The following is a 19,542-nucleotide window of genomic DNA, read 5'->3' on the forward strand; positions in this document are numbered from 1 at the left end:
GAATTAGGAATCAACCCACAAATGTAAACCAGGGAGGGATTTAATGGTTTTGTTTTTTGGTTGTTTTTTTTATTATCTGATATGACCTACATTTCACAGCTTAATGCTGCAGCAATTTCTGCATTAAGCATATGGGAATGTATTTGTTTGGATGTTTTATATTTAGTTTTAACATAATTTCGTCTGTTGATTTTCTGATTTTCCCAGAAAGTGCACCAAGGCAATTAACATCTAGTGGAAGGTGCCCCTGCCATGGCAGGGGGTGTAATGAGATGAGCTTTAAGTCCCTTCCAACCCAAACTATTTATGATTCTGTGACCTCTTTTCTTCCTGAATAGAGCAGTGGGAAATCCATAAGGAATGGGAAAGGCAGAAGTCACAGACTGATGGCAGTGACCTCCCCATCACCCCCATGTCTGTGGGGTGACAGGGACACCCCAACACCTGCAGAGGAAGTTCTGTGCTGTAAATTTTCCCTTTTCCCACAGCTGGCCTGCTTCATGCCAGGTCCCCATGACCCTGTTCCCTGTCCCACACCACCCAGTTTAGGTCCCTCCATGCTCTGTGCCAGCCCAAGGCTCCAGCCCAGCCCCTCTCTCACGGAGGGAGGTTTACATTTATTTATTCCCCGTGTCAGGGAGCTGTCAGAGCCAGCACAGCTGCTCCAGCCTCCTCCCAGTGCAGGATCAGAGCCAGCAGCATCCCTGCAGCTCTGCCAGTGCCAGGAGAGGCTGAGCAGCCCCTGCTGATGGAGCCAGAGCCTGCAGGAAACACCTCCCCCATGGCCCCACACGCTCACTGGCCCTAATTCCTTTGGACAGCTTTCCTGCAGGCTCTGGGTCAGGGACACCAGGGAGATGCTCTGTGCCCTTGGCTGAGGCACATCCCTGGCTCTGCAGCACCAGAGCCGTGCTGGAGGAGCCCCAGGACCCCACAGCGTGCCTGGGGTGGGGATGGACCCCTCAATTCCCTGCACAGCATCCTCAGGGATTCACCCCTCAATTCCCAGCACAGCATCCTCAGGGATGCACCCCTCAATTCCCTGCAGGACACCCAGTGCTCCCCAGGGATGCACCCCTCAATTCCCAGCAGCACAGCACTGTTCCTTAAGGAGCAAATGAACTTTGAGGCAGGCACTGAACTATCCCTGTGCTTATCATTGGCTTTCCATGCTCACTGTGTCTTCTTTATTTTTATTTTATTTGCATGGCTTCCCACTGCTAGAGGGCAGGGCTGGATGGGATTTTGGGAAGGAATTCTTCCCTGAGCAGGGCTGGCACAGATTCCCAGCTTTGCTGTGGCTGCCCCTGGATCCCTGGCAGTGCCCCAGGCCAGGTTGGACATTGGGACAGTGGGAGGTGTCCCTGCCATGGCTGGGGTGGAAGAAGCTTTAATGCCCCTTCTTACACAGACCATTCTGGAATTCTATGGTTTCCCTCATGTCCAGCACCTTGATCAGCAGCAGGATCAATCACAGCAGGTAAGAAAGACTGAGCTGGTTGAATCACATAATCCATACCCTGTGGAATCACCAACACTAAAAGGGGACGTGGAAACACCTGGATCCAGCTGTTCCCCTTTCAGTGCCTGTCCTGAGGCATTTCATGGCAGTGGTCCCACAGCTCCCATCCCACCCAGCTCAGTGGTGTCTGGGGGAGTCCCAGAATTCCAGCATTTGGGTGCTTCTGTGCTTTCTGTGCATCTACAGCTCAGTACCCTGGAAATGACAGCAAATCCTTGGCAATGTTAAAAATACACATTTATTACTCCACATGTGCAATGCCTTCTGACAGTATCTGCAGAAACACAACCTTGTCATAACTTAAAGATTCTGTGATGTGGTAAAATTGTCATGCAAGAAAATTACAGCAATGTATTAACATAAAATACAAAGATATATTTACATATATCTGCACTGAAATAATTTTAAAAATACCCTCCCAAGGCAGCAGGATTTCAGCACTGCCCAGGGTCAAGTCCATAGTACTGGTATTTCTGATATTATCTTATTACTCTTAGACTCTTTTTGGCAAGCTCTGGAGTAATAGAGAATTGGCAACAGAAGAAACATCAGGACCTGACCTGGCATTTGTCTTCTGTACAAAATTCCCAGTGAAGGCTGGGGAATTCAATGCCAACACTTAAAAATATGCAACTTTGCAAAACTTCGTAACACAACAGAGATAAGAAAACAATCTCATGGCAAGTGATTAAAGGAGAATAATTTATAGGTGCTGTAGACTTTTCACAGCAGATAATGGCACACACTGTATAAATCTGTCATACAAAAAAATACAGCTATTTAAATATTTATGTACAGAAAATTCCTGTGTTCTGGCTGTAGTGGAGGTGTGGCCCAGAGCTGTTGGTGGCACCTTCCAAGCTGGGCTGGGGACCAGGGCTCTGGCACTGAGGTTTGCTCAGCAGCAGCAGCAGCCAGGGCTCAGCCAGAGCATTGGCACCACCATGGGCACCCCTATGGGCACCCCAGCCCTGCCACAGCCCCAGAGCTCTGTCCCCATCCCCAGTGCAGCCTGTGCCAGCAGCCAGGGACAGGCAACACCCAGGGGAGTGGCACAGGGAGGAGAGAGGGTCAAGCCCCCCTGTGGATGGGGGGAGCTGGACATGGGACACCCTGGCAGGAGCCACAGAGATGTGTGGGGCCAACAGGACTGAGCTGGGCTCAGCTGGCACTGGCTCATTCCAGGGACACAGCAATGGGGACACAAGAGGGGCACAGGGGGCAGGAGAGCCCTGAAACCTCCCCGGGTCATGGCAGTGACACTGAGCTGTTTCCTATCACCTGTCCCTTTTCCAGTTGCTCTTTTCGTGCCATTTCCTCTGCAGGGACTGAGTGCAAACAGGTGCCAGTGCAACCCTGTCCCCACTGGGCTCTGCTGAGGTAAACCCAAATGTTATTTCAGACCAGAACCAAGCACTTCAGTGATGTGTCCATGGAGTGTCTCCCACTCAGCAGAGAGCCCACAGCTCTGTGCCCTGGTGCTGCTCTCAGGATTCAGGTTCAGGTGTCCCCAGCACAGCCCTGGGGAGGCACTGCTGCATTCCAGGGTGCCAGGACCTGCCCAGAGAGTTGCCCCTGGGAAGGAGCCATGCCCTGGCATCCCCCAGGAGCTCTCCTGGCTTCTGCCAGGTGCAGCTGAGCTGTTCTGCACAATGCACTGCAGAACAGGGGAGCTGCAAGGGGAACAGATCACTGACACACGGAGGGTTTGGGCTGAGAAACTCCCATTTCAGAAACCAGCCAGCTCCTCCCCACACACACCAACCCCCACCTCGGGGCTCACCTGGCTCCTGGCCTAAGGAAAGCGATGAAAACATCAATTACACACATCCTGTAACTGCCAACACCCCTCCTGGCCTGAGAGCTTCTGCCTGAGTAGGCTGTATCTTCATCAAAATGTCAGTGACACTCTTTGTCATTCCAATAGCCCAAAAGTTGGCCGTTATTTACAGGAAATTGCTAAATAGTGCAATGGAATTCACTGTAAAACCCCACCTCCATGGGTGGAGTAAATCACCTGTAATTCATAACTCCTGAATGAACACATGGTTTGACCCTCACCTGCTGTGCCAGGACAGAGCTGGAGCTCAGCTGAGATGTGGGATGGAGACACGAGGTGAGCACAGAGCCCCGGGGGCAGGACCAGGCTGCCCATGTGAGAGCAGGGGCTGCTCAGCACAGCAAGGGGGCAGAGCACGTGGCCCACCTGCACACCAAGGTGAGCTCTGACAGGTGAGAGAAGGCAATTAGCCCCCCTGGTACCCAGCAGAGAGACTGGAAGTTCCTGGGGCAGAGAGGGCAGGTTCCCCAGCACAGCCTGGGGGCAGAGGCAGGGTGGGTGCCCTCCTGCAGCGGGGAGAAGGAGCAGGAGGACACACTGATTTCAGCCCTGCTCACTGGCTGATTGCTGAGCTGTCATTAAGCTGTCATTAAGGCAGCTCCTAACGAGCACGGGGTGTGCAGGACCCATGGCTGACACCAGGGACCTGAGCCTGACAGCAGCTCCTGTCTCTGCCCTGAAAACTACCACAAAACTGGACCAGAGCTTCAGCTCCTCTCCTCCTGCTCACCCTCCGAGACCTCAATGAAAATACGATTTTACGGGTTCAGCCACACACTGATCCCCACATAAAACTGTGGGAGAGACACGCATCGTGTCCTTGCTGTGTAAGATCATTTTGTACCATTCTGCCTTCCTGCTTTATTCCTGGGAACAAAAACTGCAACAAAACTGCTCCTGCCAGGACCTGATCTGTTCACAACATGTGCCATCCATTTCTGCATTATGAGACAAACACTGCAGCCTGCAGTGCCTGGCAGCAAACAGCTGCTGCTGCTGGATGGTGACCCTGGTGCCACCACACACAGATTCAGCCACAGTGACCAAAACCCAGCCTGCAGCAGTGAACAACTCACACAGTGAAGGCCCCTGCAACAGGAAAGGCAACACCCACAGCTGGGGCAGGGGAGGATTTCCTGTCTTATTTAGAAGTTAAGACAGGTGTTGGCAAATTATATACAGTACTTGTACTTTACACTGAAAATAAAGTCAATCAAAGGGTGAAATACGATATTCCTGCCTTTCATAACCAAGCAGCCTGGCAAAGCCACCCCCTCTGCCTCCAGCAAAGCCCCAGCCTGTGATGAACTGTGTCCCCCAAAGCTGGGCACGTGGAGCCAGACCCCAGCCCATCCCACAGCCCCTCACTGCCTGCAGAGCCACGTCAAGGACGAAAAGATTCGAATGCATTCTGCAACTCAAATACACATCGAGCCATGAGCCAGCCCCTGAAGAATCCATGGAGTGCACAGAAAACATTTATTTGCCTTGAATGGGGAAAGGACCTGACAGGTGACACAGGGCCAAGAGGTGCCTGGGACATCCTTGTGCTGCAGAATGTGCACACTGGAGGCTCCCAGAGGCTCCCTGCTTTGCACAGGGATTGCCCATGCCCAGAGCAGCATCTGTGAGCAGGGACTGCCAAAGCCAAGCTCACACCACCTCCCTGGCCTTGCTCCCTGCTCCTCATCTCTCCCCGTGGGACCCAAGGACATGGCTCCTTTCCCTGTCCTCTCACTGCATTAAAAACGTGTAGATCAGCGATCTGACATGGAAACAGAAAGACTCAATCCGTTCATCTCCTGCCCTGGCAAGTTGCATAGGTCCTGCCTTTCCCAACAGGCAGCCACGGTGCTGGGCTGCTGATCCTGGGGAATTCTGGCTTGTTCCAGCTCTCAGGGCCAGTCCTGGGGAATTCTGGCTTGTTCCAGCTCTCAGGGCCAGTCCTGGGGAATTCTGGCTTGGTCCATCTCTCCAGAGGAGCTGGGCTGGCAATCCATGGCTGGAGAGCAGTCCTGGAGAACTCTGGCTGCTCCAGCTCTCAGGGGCAGCTGCTGGCACTGTCCAGGGCAGGTCCCGGTGCTCAGCACACCTGAGGCAGGTGAGGGGGGTGGCCTGGCCCTGGCCTAGCTGCTGCCCGAGGAGCACACAGAGCTGCACATGTGCAGGGGCTCAGCCTCAGCCTCGGCCTCCTCGGGGGTCTCAGAGGCAGACACGGACTCACTCGGCTGCTCTTGGCTCCTCTTCAGCCTGTGGAGAGGAGGAAGCAGGAGTCACACAGCTGTGCCCCAAACAAACACCCAGAGGGTGCCCTGGTGCCCACTCACTGCTCCAGGGGTGCTCACAGAGAACGAGGAGTCCTCGCAGAGCTCACAGATGGGTCATCATAGAGCCCAGCAAAGTGTCAGCAAACCACACTGACCTGCTCTGGAATGCCCCAACACAGCCTGCAAGGCTCCAGCCCAGCCAGACCCTGGGCAGGGGCTTCAATCCAGCCCTTTCACTGCCTGCTTATTCCCACCAGGGACTTCTCCAACCTTAATCACCCTACAAGTCTATTCTATGTGTCAAGGACCTCTCCAGTCACTGAGTCTAACCTTCCTCGCCTTCATTTCCCAAAACATCTCCTGCTAAAAGCAGGATGGGTTGAGGAGGTGCCACGGGGGAACAGAGGCAGTGTCACACACGTTAAATCCCAGAAGTCTCCCTACAGCATATTTTATTTAATGGCAGTTAATAATCCCTGCTCTTGCCTCCCTTTGTGGCCAGAGCCATTTTTCATACACCTGAGCTCCTCTGCTGGCACCACTCACCTGGGGCTAAGCCAGCAGCAAGGTGCTCCTGGCTGTCAGGCACTGGCACTGCTTCCTAAGGGAACTCACAAAAAAAGAAGCATTTTTCCCTAAAAAAAAGCAGGTAAAAACCCACTCACTTCTCTCTGTTGAAGATGACAAAGTCCTGCTGGATAGCTTCAAGGCATTCCTGGAGATAATCATTTTCCTATTGAGGAAAAACAACACAAAAGCATAAGCAGCTGCAGAAGCAGCCCCGTTTGCATCTGCTGGCTGCCTGCAGCCCCCAGCACTCCAGCTGTGCAGGAGCCCCCAGCCCAACAGCTGGAGCCAGCAGGGCTGGCTGCCATGAGCCCTTCAGCAGGGGCTGTGCCCCCCACGGCAGCAGTTTTCCATAGAACACAGCTCACACTGCTGCTGACACAAACATTTATCCGTGTGTGGTGTTCTGGGAGTGCTGTGAGCCCCCAGGGAGCAGGGCCAGCGTGGGGAGAGCCCAGCACACGTGGGTGGGATCCCTGCAGAGGCACACAGGGAGTTCAGCCCTGTGCCCAGAGCTGGGGCTGTGCAGGGACAGGCTGAGCACACCGGGCTGCCCAGACCTCTGCTGCTCATTGCACTGCCCCGGGTACAACTACTGGGAAAGTTCGGCCAAACTTCCACGAGAGGAACACGCGGTTGTTGAAAGGATGGGTTTCCATCAAAATGAATCTGCAGTGAGAGCTGCACTCCCCCCCCAAATCCAGCCTTCTCCCAGCGGGCTGTCACCCCAGGCAGCACATACAGACTGGGAGCTGTCTTTGCTGTTATCCCTTGACTTGTTCTTTGCCAGCCTCTTCTTCTTCTTGTGCAGGGGCCGGGACTCCAGGATCATCTCCTCCAGCTCGAAGGTGGGGTCGCAGTGCAGGCGGCCCTTCTGCCAGGACACACAGCACGACTCAGGAGAGCACAGGGCCAGAGAGCCCTGGCCCAGGAGAGCCCTGCCCTCAGCCCGAGAGCAGCCCCGGTGCCGGGGACAGCGACACTCACGTTGGGGACGAAGGCTGGCTCCACGCGCTTCTCGCACACCTCGCTCCAGACCACGCCCGACAGGTGAGCCGAGGCCTGGATGTGAGCCAGGCACGAGAAGCGATGCTCAGGGTTCACCGTCAGCAGCTGGGGAGGGAAAAATGGCTGAGAAAGGTCTGGAGAGGAGAGGAGAGCATTCCTGCCACAGGAGGAGCCCCGGGCAGCCGGCACCCTGGCCAGCCAGCTGCAGTGCTTGAGCCACGCCAAGGAGCCTTTCTGCTGCGGGAAATAGGTAACCCTGCAGGAAAAGCACCTGAGAAAATCCTCTGAGAAGATGTTCTGAGAAGCAAATCCTCTGAGAAGATGTTCTGCAGGAGCCCAGCGCCGTGGGGGACACGGGGGTCCCCTCGCAGCTGCTGGCACATCCCTGGGCACAGGCTGGGTTCCCGGCAAGCCCAGCAGATGGCAATGCAAACCTGCGAATGTGCCTCTGCCAGCAGCGCTGCTCCTCATTAAACTGAATCTCATTATGCAAATTACCCGCCCAACATTAACTCATAGCAGAGGATCCTTCCTACAGCAAACTCACCAGCGACTGTCCAGAGTTCTCAAGCCAGCCAGAGCTGAGCCAGGTGCCCCAACCCATCCCAGCTGTCTCCAGCAGAGCATGAGGAAAGCAGCAGAGCATTGCACAGAGCCATTCCATGTCCCCTGTCCCTGCACCTCTTGGCCCAAGGCCCTTCCCAGCTTCTCCTGGAGCCCCTTTAGGCACTGGAAGGGGCTTCAAGGTCTCCCTGGAGCCTTCTCTTCTCAAGGCTTAACATCCCTGACTGTCCCAGCCTGTCTTCTGTACATTATCATTATTATTATCATTATTATTATTATTCACTGTTTATTCATATGCTGATTATTTTCCAGCTAGTCCTGCCTGCACAGTAGCTGCCATCCAACCCAAACCCACCCCAGAAGGACAATTCACCCAACAATTCACCCAGCTCCATCCTAGAGGGACAATTCACCCAACAATTCACCCAGCTCCAGCCCAAAGGACCCAGAGGGACCCCAAAGGAGCCCTCACCTTCCTCAGCAGCCCGACCATCTCCCTGGACCAGGCTGACGAGTACTGGACGCTGACGGTGCTGAAGAGCTGCACCAGGGACTCCACGGGGTTGTTGGAGTGGATGTCGTAGGGTCTCTGGGGACAAGAGCACACAGGTGAGCAGTGTCCCCTCCCCTGGCTCAGCCAGAGCTCCCAGTCCCAGGGCAGGGATGCCGAGCCCTACCCAGCCCCGCAGCAGCTCGTAGGCCATGATGCCCAGGGACCACCAGTCCACCTCGAAGGAATAGCCCGTGCCACCGCTCAGGAAGGAGTGGAAGATCTCCGGGGCTGAGCACAAAGGGAAAACATGCAACGGCAGATTATTTGTGTTCTCTGTTCCATGTGCCATGTCAGTCAGAGCACAATCCCCACAGTGACTTTGCTGCCCAGGGGAGGCTGTGGGGCAGGGGAGCAGCAGCAGCAACGACCTGTGCCTCCCTGTGCCTGCCCTGTCCCTGTCCTGTCCCTCCCTGTGCCTGCCCTGTCCCTGTCCTGTGCCTCTCTGTCCCTCCCTGTGCCTGCCCTCACTGGGAACTGGAACTGCCACCTGCAGGGACAGCCCACCCAACACAGCACAGCACAACCATGGGGCCCTGAGAGACACCAAGGGCAAGGCTGGAGCCAGAGAGGGAGAGCAGGGAGGGATGGGGAGGGCAGGAGGAGGAGGCTGGATTGGGATAAGGCAGGATGGAGGGAACTGGACAGGCTGCAGTGCAGAGGGTGGGATGGGCTGGGATGGGATGCCAGCCACGATGCCTTCACATTGGGAGCTCTCCTGCTCAAAGAATCAGGCTCTGCTGAACGACTTGGGCACAAACACCAATTGCTGAGTTCACTGGATGCCCCTGGCCCAGCGTGTGCTGAGCACCCAAACCGTGGCACAAACACGAGAGCAGCCATCGTTTCTTACCCATGTATGGCTTGGTCCCAGCCAGGGCTGTCGCTCTTTCACCGTCCCTAATGATTGTTGCAATATTAAAATCTGTTAAATGGGCATGACCTTAAACAAAGACACATTTTAAGAAGGAATTAATGGCAGTGCAGTGGCAATACAGAACACAGTTGTTTCATCAGCTTCTGCCCTCAGACAGGGTAACACAGGCACGGGCAGGGCAGGGTCAGATCCCATGGAATGGCCAAAAGAGATCCCAAGGGTTTCCCAGGATTTGGGCTGGCCAGGTGAATTAAGGGTAGGGAGCTTTGGGTCTTGACTTTAAATCCCACTTGGAGCCAGCCAGAAAGCCCCAGCAGCTTCAGCACTGGCCAAACTGCTCTGGCCAGAAGCTACAGGAGTGAAAAAGACCCCAGGGAAACACGATCATAGAACACAGAAGGTTTGGGTTGGAAGGGACTTGGGGATCATCTCATTCCAAGCTCCTGCCATGGAGCTCCTTCCACAAGACAGGGCTGTTCCAAGCCCTGGAAGCCACTGCACTGCAATGACCCCAAGCTCCCAGGGCTGGAGAAGGGCTGCCACTCTGAGCACAGCACACGGGATCCCAGCTGGGCCATCCTCCCCACATTGCAGAGCACAGGGATGTTCAGCAAACACGATCCAGTAAAAGCAGAGCAGCTTTTCCCACACTTTCCCCAAGTGTAGAGATGCCCAGTGCCCAGGACTGTAAAGAATCTGTCCCTGGAAGGAATAAGGCAGCAAACCACGAGGAGCTGAGTGATCCTACCTTGTTCATCCAGGAGGATGTTGTCTGGTTTTACATCTCTGGGAAAAGAAGGAAGATTACAGCAGATAGAATCTCAGTCAGACCCGGGATAAGACTCAATGACAAAAATCCTGCAATTGTTTGTCTATCAAAAATATTCCAACATGAGGCAAGCCCCTTTATGATGGGCTAGAAATACACTTCCCTGGGCAACCTGGTGAAAAACTGGAAGCATTACACTTGTTCAGGCCCCATTCCCAAGGAAAAGGAATAACAAGACCGGGGATATTTGTGTGAAGCCCTGGATGGTTTAACCCCTGCCCTGAAATGGGCAGCCCCCTGTGAAGCATCAGACTCGCTCTGAGAGGTGGGGGGTGGGACCAGCAGCCAGAGGGTGGCCAGGACCAGCATGGGGTGGCCACATGAGCCACCCCAAGGCCAGCAGGGCAGGGCCAGCAGGGCGGGTCCTGGCAGCAGAGCCCGGGTACCTGTGGATGATGTGCTGGCTCCGTAGGTAGTCCAGGGCCAGGGCCATCTCACAGATGTACAGTTTCACTGTTTCCTCGGTGAACTGAACGTTCTGCTGCAGGTGGTAGCGCAGGTCCCCTCCCAGGAGCAGGTCCACCACCATGAACATGTCCTCCTCGTCCTGGAAGGAATACCTGCAGGACAGGGAGGGGCTGAGCCTCAGGGGGCTCACAAACCCAGCCAGGCTTTCTCCAGGCTGAGCCCCTCCCCAGCTCCCTCAGGAACTCTCCAGCCCTTTCCCAGCTCCATTCCCTGTCCTGGACACCCTCCAGTCCCTACAGGTCCTTGCAGTGATGGGCCCAAAGCTGAAGATGCAGCTTTGCTGTTTGCACCTTTGCAATCCAGCAAGTCCAGCTCAAGATGCTGGCTTGTTTTTAAATCAATTCCTGCACTAAGCAGTGCTTCCCTGGCAGAGATGAGTGCCCAGGTGATGTCCCCTGCTCACCCCTCAGTGTCCCTGAGCAGCTGTGCCATGTCAGCTCACCAGCACAGAGCTCAGGCTCTGCCAGCCACACGCTTCACAGAAACTTCACATTTTCAACTGCAAAAAAAATCTCATAAAACCTACTTAAAATATCTCAGCCCATCTTGAAAACACAACTGCTAATTTAACCAGATAAACCAGAAGAAGAGGTTTATATTTACTGTGGAGTAATCCGCCTCTCTAAATGTGCTGTGGGTCCCACAGGAGACTGACAGCAGTGGGGATACACCAAAACAAGGCTCATTGTTATATTTGGTGACTGCAGCTCCAGGAAAGAGTATGTGGGATTGTATAATACTTATGAATCACTCACTCCTGCTCCCATCTTAAATGTAGGATTATTCTAAAACGATGAGCCAAAAGGGTTTGCTACGAGAGCAAGTTCTCTCCAGAATTTCATTGCTTGTCAGGAAAAAACATTTGCAAGTGTTAAGAAACTGAAAAATATCAATATTAACTCAACTGGCTATTCTGGAGCAATGGATCAATAAAACAAATATGGTATACCAAGCACTTCCATCACTTTGGGTATAAAACTTCCACAATTTTTAGAAGCCTCCCCCTCCCTGCCAGCCTGGCACAAATCCAGCACTGCTGGAGTGGGAGGGGACCCTGCCCAGGGCAGGGAGGCCAAGAAAGGACAAATCACCAGGAGGGTGCCAAGGCCTCTGCCTAGGGCTCACCCCAAAGTGACCAACTGCCCTAGGATATAATGCTCTACTTTCTAAAACTGTCAATCAGTTTTTCCTGCAGGATTTGGTAAAGATGTGTCTGAGCTCCAAAGGAATGTGTTTGATTTGGCCAGGGAGTGTGGTACAAAGCACAGGGAGGGATGCTGGGGGGCTCAGGGTTGTAGGGCAGAGACAGACTGCAGCCTTTGGTACTGGCACTGCCTGGACAGGACACAGGCACTGCTGACCCGAGCTACTTGTTAGATTTCAACCTGATTATTTAGCGTGGTTTTTTTTAAATTAGACCCTAAACCATTGCTCAGTAATGAGGATATTTCTGCCGGTGCCCACACGGTGAAGTCATTATTCAGCAAGTTGAAATGTTGTAATTTGCAGTGACGCCCTGGAAAGGCTGGGAGAGCCCTGGGCATGGCCAGGTGTGTGGCTCTGGGGTTCAGGGCAGGAGCTGCTCACCAGAGGTTCACCAGGAACACGTGCTCGATCTCCTGCAGGATCTCCAGCTCCCTGAACACGTTGCGCACCTCGTCCCTCTCGATGCACTGCTGCTTGTTCATGTACTTCATGGCGTACATCTTCTCCGTGTCCCTCTTCTGCACGATGCACACCTGCACACGCAGGAGAAAACACTCGGCAACAGCTGCACAGCCTCCTCGGGAGCTGAGGCCACCCTGCCCAGCACCTCGGACATGCCAGGTTGAGACCTGGTACCCATGGACAGCAGCATCCCTGCTCCCAGTGCATCCCATCCCTGTTCCCAGTGCATCCCATCCCTGTTCCCAGTGCATCCCATCCCTGTTCCCACTGCATCCCTGCTCCCAGTGCATCCCATCCCTGTTCCCAATGCATCCCTGCTCCCAGTGCATCCCATCCCTGTTCCCAATGCATCCCTGCTCCCAGTGCATCCCATCCCTGTTCCCACTGCATCCCTGTTCCCAGTGCATCCCATCCCCGCTCCCAGTGCATCCCATCCCTGTTCCCAATGCATCCCTGCTCCCAGTGCATCCCATCCCTGCTCCCTGCCCAGTCTTTGCTCCAGCCCGCTGGCCCTCGGGCACTGCAGCTGCCCCCAGGGCATGGAGAGCTTTCCCAGCAATTGCGCTGGGAGCTGTGCCAGAGACCTTTGGGCTCGCTGGGTCTGGGTGGGAGCACAGAGCTCCTTCCCATCCAGCCTCGGCTCCCCGCAGGCTGGGTCTGACCTGCTCCGCACATCGCTGTGCTCTGGGAGGGGAAAACCATCCCTTGGGCTCGGCAGAAAGCGACAAAAACGCGAATTTATTACAAGAAACCCCTGTCCGGGAGGGACAGCCCGGGCCGGAGCCCCGCTGGGCTGGCCCCGGTGCTCCCCTTCATTACCGAGCTTCATTACCGAGCTCATTAACTACCGCGGGAAATGCCTCTAAATGAACCAATGGCAGGCCTACGTCTGCCGTAATTATGTCTGCCCTCTTTCAATTAGCACCGAGCCGGTAATTAGGATGAGCTGGGGAGGTTCCCCGGGCAGGTTGGGCTGGTGGAGAGCGGGTCCTGCTCACACGAATAGGAAAGGGAAAAGGAAAAGGAAAAGGAAAAGGAAAAGGAAAAGGAAAAGGAAAAGGAATAGGAATAGGAATTTCTGTGGATGGCAGGGAAGCGCACACAGGTGGGAGCCGCGAACGCTCGGCGCCTCTAAGCGCTGCCATTAATCAGCATTTACAAGTGCTAATGGGGCTCGGTGTAATATCATCAGGGACACGCTGCCGCGAGGAGGTGACACAATAATGGCTGGTTATCGTTAGCCTGATAAAGCCCCAATTAGCGATGCACAGGAATTACCGGGATTGTTTTCCGCCGTCGTTACAATTACGGTGAGAGCTGAAAATCAGCCTTTGCCATTGTCTGCACACCTCAGAGCTCACGTTAAGGCGTGGGCAGAGTGACCCGAGCTCTTTCCCTGTGCCTGGACCCCTCCGGTGCCCATGGGCGAGCAGAGCCCGGCAACTCCGTTCAAGGTACAAAACAGAAGGGAAAACCTTCTTCGTGCACACTTAATAATAATAATAATAATAAATGAGCTACCACAATGCGCGCCGCCAGCAGGATCCAGCCCCTGCCTAGAGCAGGCTGAATTGGCTGTATGTTCGATAAACCAGGCAAAAATTACTTTATATTTTATAAATTCTTTGAGCAGCAAAGCCCTAAAATTTTTCCTTTAAAGCATGGTCATTGCTGCAGAACTGCTCTGAAAACAATCCTCTGGGTAACAGGCATCAAGGCACTGAGCAACATTCTCTCCTGATGTCAGTTTATTCCACATTATTGCTGGAAGCTCATTAATTTCTAGGTGATTTATTTTACAGGCTGTGACTCGCTGTACCTTAATGAGCATTGCATGATATTCTGATGTCATTTGTCTCTTGTTTCTCCACAGTGAAAATGGGAGCCCAGCATAGTAAATGAGAAAATGATGAAAACTTCATGTACTCTGTACTTATGATAAACAGTTTCCTGCAATGGAACAGCATCACCTCCACACACAGCAACAGCAGTTCCAGGCACTCTGGAAATGTTTGTTCTTTGATTTCTGGGGGAAAAGTGGATGTCAGTGGAGAGAGAGACCCTTCCTGCAGCTGAGCCCGAGGGCACAGTGAGCCCCAGAGCCGATGGACAGCTGGGGCAGGGTGCTGGGTCTGCACCGCAGGGCACTGGTGACATCACAGCACTGGTGACATCACAACACCGGTGACGTCATTGGTCACATCACACTGCTCACATCACAGCACTCCTGGGGTGATGCTCTGGTAGTGGTGTGGCGCTCTCTGACACTGCTCTCGGTCGGGCTCTCACTCCTGTCACACCCACACCAGGAGCGGTGCCGGCGCTGTCTCGCCTGGGCTCAGCCCCTCAGTGCCCCTGTCACAGGCAGGGTTCCTAAGGAGCCCCTGCTCACAGAAACACATCCATGTGCTCGTGTCCCCCCAAAATGTCAGCGGCACAAGACGAATCCTTTTTCTTTTTGTGCTTCTCCGTTCATGCATCTGTCCCCGGGGAAGGAATAAACATCCATTTGGTCACGAGTCAGGAGTGCACTTTTTAAATTAATCCATTTTCAGGCAAGTCTACAATGCGGAGCAAGGCAAGAAGCAGAAATGACTGTGTCCTCATTCTGCACAATGCAGCCACACAAAGGCAATGTTTGGTGCTTAAACACAGCCATTAGGAGAAGGAGGGGAACGCAGCCAGGCAGAGGGCGGGCAGCAGCTGGCAGTGCATTGCTCAAGACACGGCACACAAAAGCTTTCCCAGAGCCCCAGATACCCCAATGGGCAATTCCCGGAGCCCCAGATACCCCAATGGTGCAATTCTGTCACACTGACAACACCTTCACTGTCACAGTGACAATACCTGTCCTGTCACCCCAGCTCATCTGAACCTTCAAGCAGGTTCAGCCTTTTCTCCTCTAGAAATCCAGTGACTTTTTGCCCTGCTGATTCTGAAGGAATTCCCCAGGCTGGAATCCCCTCTCAGCTGGGAGGTCACTGAGCCATCTGACAGCATGTCCAGACTCAGGATTGCTGTACGGGGACAGCACAGTGTTCCTGGCCTCAAACAAAGCCCGTGGCTGCATTCTGGGCCGGCTCCTTGCAGCTGCTGAATGGTGGGGATTGCTCCACCCGGGCTGCACACAGCCTTGGTTTCCCTCTGCACATGCAGGGGTGACCCACAGTGAGGGCACTCGAGACCCCGAGGGCTGTGCACAGAGCCACAGCTGACTCAGGGATGTGTCCTGGGGAGCCGTGGGTTTCCTTCTTGGATTTCTCCTTCTGTGGCTTGTGCTGTGTAAGACGAGAGCAATGCCCTGGAATCCTTCCACACAGCCACGGGGACATTGCCGTGTACAAACCTGGATTTCATCCTTCTGTTTGCAGAGCAGAGTCAAGGCTCAGAGTGAGCCAGCACTACACACCTACATCAAACACCTTAATCCCACCCGGCTCTGGACCGTGGCCAGACACTGCTCTACTTTATAAAAATGCTTTTTTGCAGTGGTTGCACCTTGCCCACATATATTGATTCCTCCTCCAGCTTCTGCTGGGTATTTATCCCTCCCTGCTTTCCCCAGCATCTACAGAGCTGCCATTTAGCAGAAAGGTTGAAATTTGAAATGCAGAGCACTAACATTAAATTGCCCATGGCCCTCAGAAGCATCAGCAGGCGTGGGGACTGCGTGGGGAAAGAAGTCTCTGCTGTGGGGGAAGCACAGCAGCAGCCTCAGGGGCTGGGGAAACGGGAGATTTGCAGCAGGAAGAATTAAATCTTTCATTCTGAAGGACCAGAAGCAGTGAGAAGGCACTCACCATGATGTAGAAACAGCTCAAGCTTTTTTGACAACTGATTTCATCTTTGAACACAAAATTTTACATTGGAGACAGACTGCAAGGGCAAGGACAGGCTGGACAATTGTGTTCATTGGTTTCCTGAGCTCGTTGAGCAAAAGAGTAAAGCAGGTGAGAAGGGTTTGACTGCACAATGCACTGCTGAAAGGATAACCTCAATATTGACTTGAACAAGTTCATCTCCTTTAGCCAGGTTCTCCTCGAATGGCTCAGCTCTTACACCAAGACATGATTTTCACTTTTCCGAGGTTTTTCATCCTTTGGAAAGTGGCTGGAGGGAAATCCCTGTCAGCAGCACATCCCCAGGACCCCTCTGCTTCGCTCTTGTACCAAGAACTGCAGGCAGAATCTTGCCAATCATCTATTATAAGAATTAAATCATTTAAATGATCAGCTGCTATCAGGCAAGCTGCAAACAGGGATCACTCTGTTCTGGACATGGCCACAGCTGCACAGGGCACAGAACTACTGCCCCTGGCATTCAGATGCATCTTTGTATCCATCCTGCATTATGATGCTGCTGTTGACAATTCAAATACAGCCCTTCCCTGGCAATTAGCAGCTGTGTAATGCTGGTAATCAAAAAGCCCATAATAATTTGTTCTACAACCCTCACAAATATTAAGGATAAAATCAGCTAATCAAATTGTTTTTCAGTCACAGCCAAGGGAACAAAGCTCAAAGCTGCCTCTCAGGTGTATCTGCAGTGCCATAGTTCAGTGTCAGGGCTTCATTCAGCACAGGAACCACCCAGAGCCACCCCAGCCATGGCAGGGACACCTCCCACTGTCCCAATGTCCAACCTGGCCTTGGGCACTGCCAGGGATCCAGGGGCAGCCACAGCAAAGCTGGGAATTCCATCCCCAGCCTGCCAGGGAACAATTCCTAATTCCCAAAATCCCATCTAAACCTCTGAAGGTGCAGTGGTAGCCAAACAAGTGTGACCCTCAGGAGCCGTGCTCTGAGTACCAGGTTATCAGCTCGACAAATCTGCCTTCACATCCTTAAGTGCTGATTTTGTTTCTGTTTCCAGACACCTTGCCACATTTCACTCCTTAAGATATTTTTCATGGAGCCTTACAACTTTAGTTTTTCCCTGCTGAAAAGCTGTGCTTTTCCACAAGATTGATGGAGTGGTTTGTCAGAACACCATAAATCATTAAAATCTCTTTTATGCAGCACTGCTGTTTGCTGCAGCCAAGTTGTAACAGCAGCTGATGAAACTTTTATTCACAGCAAGCCTGTTGGTGTTTCCAGGTCGTGTCAACACTTCCATAAAAAAATCTCTTTCTCAGTTGCTTATGTTAGAGCCAAAAAAGTCTTCTGACCCAAAATAACACCTGCTGTTCCCAACAGCACTTCAGTGTGCTGTGTATGAGAGGAGCACAGAAACCCAGACTGGGCTGGGCTGGGCTGGGAGGGACCCCAAATCCCACCCAGTGCCACCCCAGCCATGGCAGGGACACCTCCCACTGTCCCAGTGTCCAACCTGGCCTTGGGCACTGCCAGGGATCCAGGGGCAGCCACAGCTTCACTCTGGAGTTCCAGGAATGTGTTCCTGTGTTCCTGTGCCCCCTGAGGCTCAGCAGACCCCAGTGGCTCTGTGTCCCCTCTGCTGTGCCCAGCACAGAGTGCAGGCAGGGGAATCCACCTGGGCAGGTGCAGCTGGAGTGGCTCAAAACACAGCAAAGCTGAGCTTGTCCATGGCTTTTGTTGGTTTTTATTTCCAGGATGAGCCTTGTTCTGTCTTGCTCCCACAAATGGGACAAGCAGCACACTGGAACTGTGTCAGGAAAATCTCTCCTCATTGGTACCCTGCAGATGCTGGCCTTTCACTTGGTACCTGTCAGGGAACATTTCCTAATTTCCCTGCAAGGAATGATGGAAAGGGGCTGCAGAATGATAGCTACAGGGTCTGAAACCCGACATTTAATCCAATTTAAGGTGGTTCAGAGTAAGCATTTCCCTTTAATGTCACGCTGAGAAAATAAGGTCCCATCAGACATTAAGCAGATGTTTCTGTAATTGAGTTTGGATAGGGGGGATTATTTGACTTGAAGCTCCAAAACACCTGTAGATTTCTTTTCCTCGGGAGAGACACTAATCCAAATAAACAAGGAGGAACTGAAGAAGTGACAGCAGAGAGCACTGAAGAACGAAAAGGAAAGAGGAGAATTTTCCTTTGCTTTTACTTGTCCTGGTCCTCCACCTCTCCCCCTGGCCTCATCACCAGCCAGGCACCCAAACCTGGTGTCTCCACTCAGGGTTAACACAAAAATGGCACATTTGGGATCATCCTTTGGGAGCATCCCTGAGCACGGCTCTGGTGGGCACGGGGTGGATGTGCTGCCCCTGGGGAGGCTCCGAGGGGACAGGGGCTGTGCCATGGGGACAGCAGCAGGAGGAGAGCCCAGGACAGGTGTTCTGGAGCTGTCACTGCCCACAGAAAGGCTGCCAGGCGTCGACATTTTTGTCTGGCTTTAATCACATGCTCGGAGATCTCTGCTGTGCTTTTCTTTTTCAATAATTAAAGTAGAATGATGAAAAACCAGACCAACCTGCAGAGATCCCTGCAGACACTGTGACCCATCTTTCTGCCTTTTGGATGGATCCAGAGCTGGATCTCCATCTCCTCCAGCTCGGCTGCACTCCACAGACTCACACGAGGACCTGGACCCTGTGCAGAGCCACTAACGAGCCTTGTCTGAATTAATTGTGCAATGTTTTCCTGGGGGCGACACTCACTTTGAGTTATGTCTGATATCTGCAGCTCTCCCTCCTTATGGCCATGGCTACATTCTGTGATAGGCTGCTTAAAGAGGCAAAACTATTTTTTTTTTTAGCTGCATATTTGACAGATATTGGGAACAGAAAGAAATCTAATTACTTCCAATGAAGATTGGAGGGCTTTATTTAATCTCTGAACGTAAATTGATGTTGAAGTTCCCTGACCCCGGGGCAGGAACACTCACTGGGCTGTTTTGAAAAGCCTCATCACCCCTGGTGATCCAGCCCTGATGGGCACTGGCATCGAGACCCAGGTGGCCCCAATGTCCTGGTTTGTGCTGGGGCCACAACACAGCCCCGGGCACCAGAGTGCTCAGGAAATGAACCCAGGTCTTTGTTTGCAGCCAAGAAGCTGAGGATGCTCGTGTTGCACAGGGCAAACCCCTCGGCAGAGCCCAGCTCCCCTGGGCTGTGTTTGCCACCAAGGGATCAGCCCTGGCAGGGAGGGGGCAAGGAGATCCCTGCCAGGGGCTGGCGTGTGCTGGGCACACAAACCCTGCTCCTGTCTGCTCTCCCCGTGTCACTGCAGCCACCCTGCCTGGCACAGCAGGGCTGCCTTCCCCAGGGAGCTCCTCAAACCTTTCTGCCAAACTGCACTCAATTACCTCGGCTACCAAGATAAAGAAATGGGCTTTATTTCTCCATATTTCCAGGGATGGGACTCCTCTGCCCGGGAACACCCTGAAAAATCTCAGAATCACAGAATGGTTTGGGCTGGGAGGGACCCCAAATCCCCCCCAGTGCCACCCCCCCTGC

The 19,542-nt window shown here is 53.3% G+C and overlaps 1 protein-coding gene across 2 annotated transcripts in view; it reads right to left on the reverse strand.

The window, feature by feature from the left end:
- Positions 1 to 1,741: 1,741 nt before the first annotated feature.
- STK32C (serine/threonine kinase 32C) overlaps positions 1,742 to 19,542 on the reverse strand; it is a 60,201-nt gene continuing 42,400 nt past the window's right edge. For both annotated transcript variants that reach the window (XM_014890675.2, XM_088169472.1), the window contains exons 3-12: positions 12,080 to 12,231; positions 10,411 to 10,584; positions 9,944 to 9,981; positions 9,172 to 9,261; positions 8,446 to 8,549; positions 8,241 to 8,357; positions 7,184 to 7,309; positions 6,939 to 7,070; positions 6,295 to 6,362; positions 1,742 to 5,612 (exon numbers count right to left, since the gene is read on the reverse strand). In XM_014890675.2, the coding sequence (XP_014746161.1) occupies positions 5,489 to 5,612; positions 6,295 to 6,362; positions 6,939 to 7,070; positions 7,184 to 7,309; positions 8,241 to 8,357; positions 8,446 to 8,549; positions 9,172 to 9,261; positions 9,944 to 9,981; positions 10,411 to 10,584; positions 12,080 to 12,231 (1,125 nt within the window). In that variant the 3' untranslated portion in view covers positions 1,742 to 5,488. The remainder of the gene's footprint in view (positions 5,613 to 6,294; positions 6,363 to 6,938; positions 7,071 to 7,183; positions 7,310 to 8,240; positions 8,358 to 8,445; positions 8,550 to 9,171; positions 9,262 to 9,943; positions 9,982 to 10,410; positions 10,585 to 12,079; positions 12,232 to 19,542) is intronic.

Source organism: Sturnus vulgaris, chromosome 8, assembly GCF_052056855.1.
Source record: "Sturnus vulgaris isolate bStuVul1 chromosome 8, bStuVul1.hap1, whole genome shotgun sequence".
Classification (NCBI taxonomy): domain Eukaryota; kingdom Metazoa; phylum Chordata; class Aves; order Passeriformes; family Sturnidae; genus Sturnus; species Sturnus vulgaris.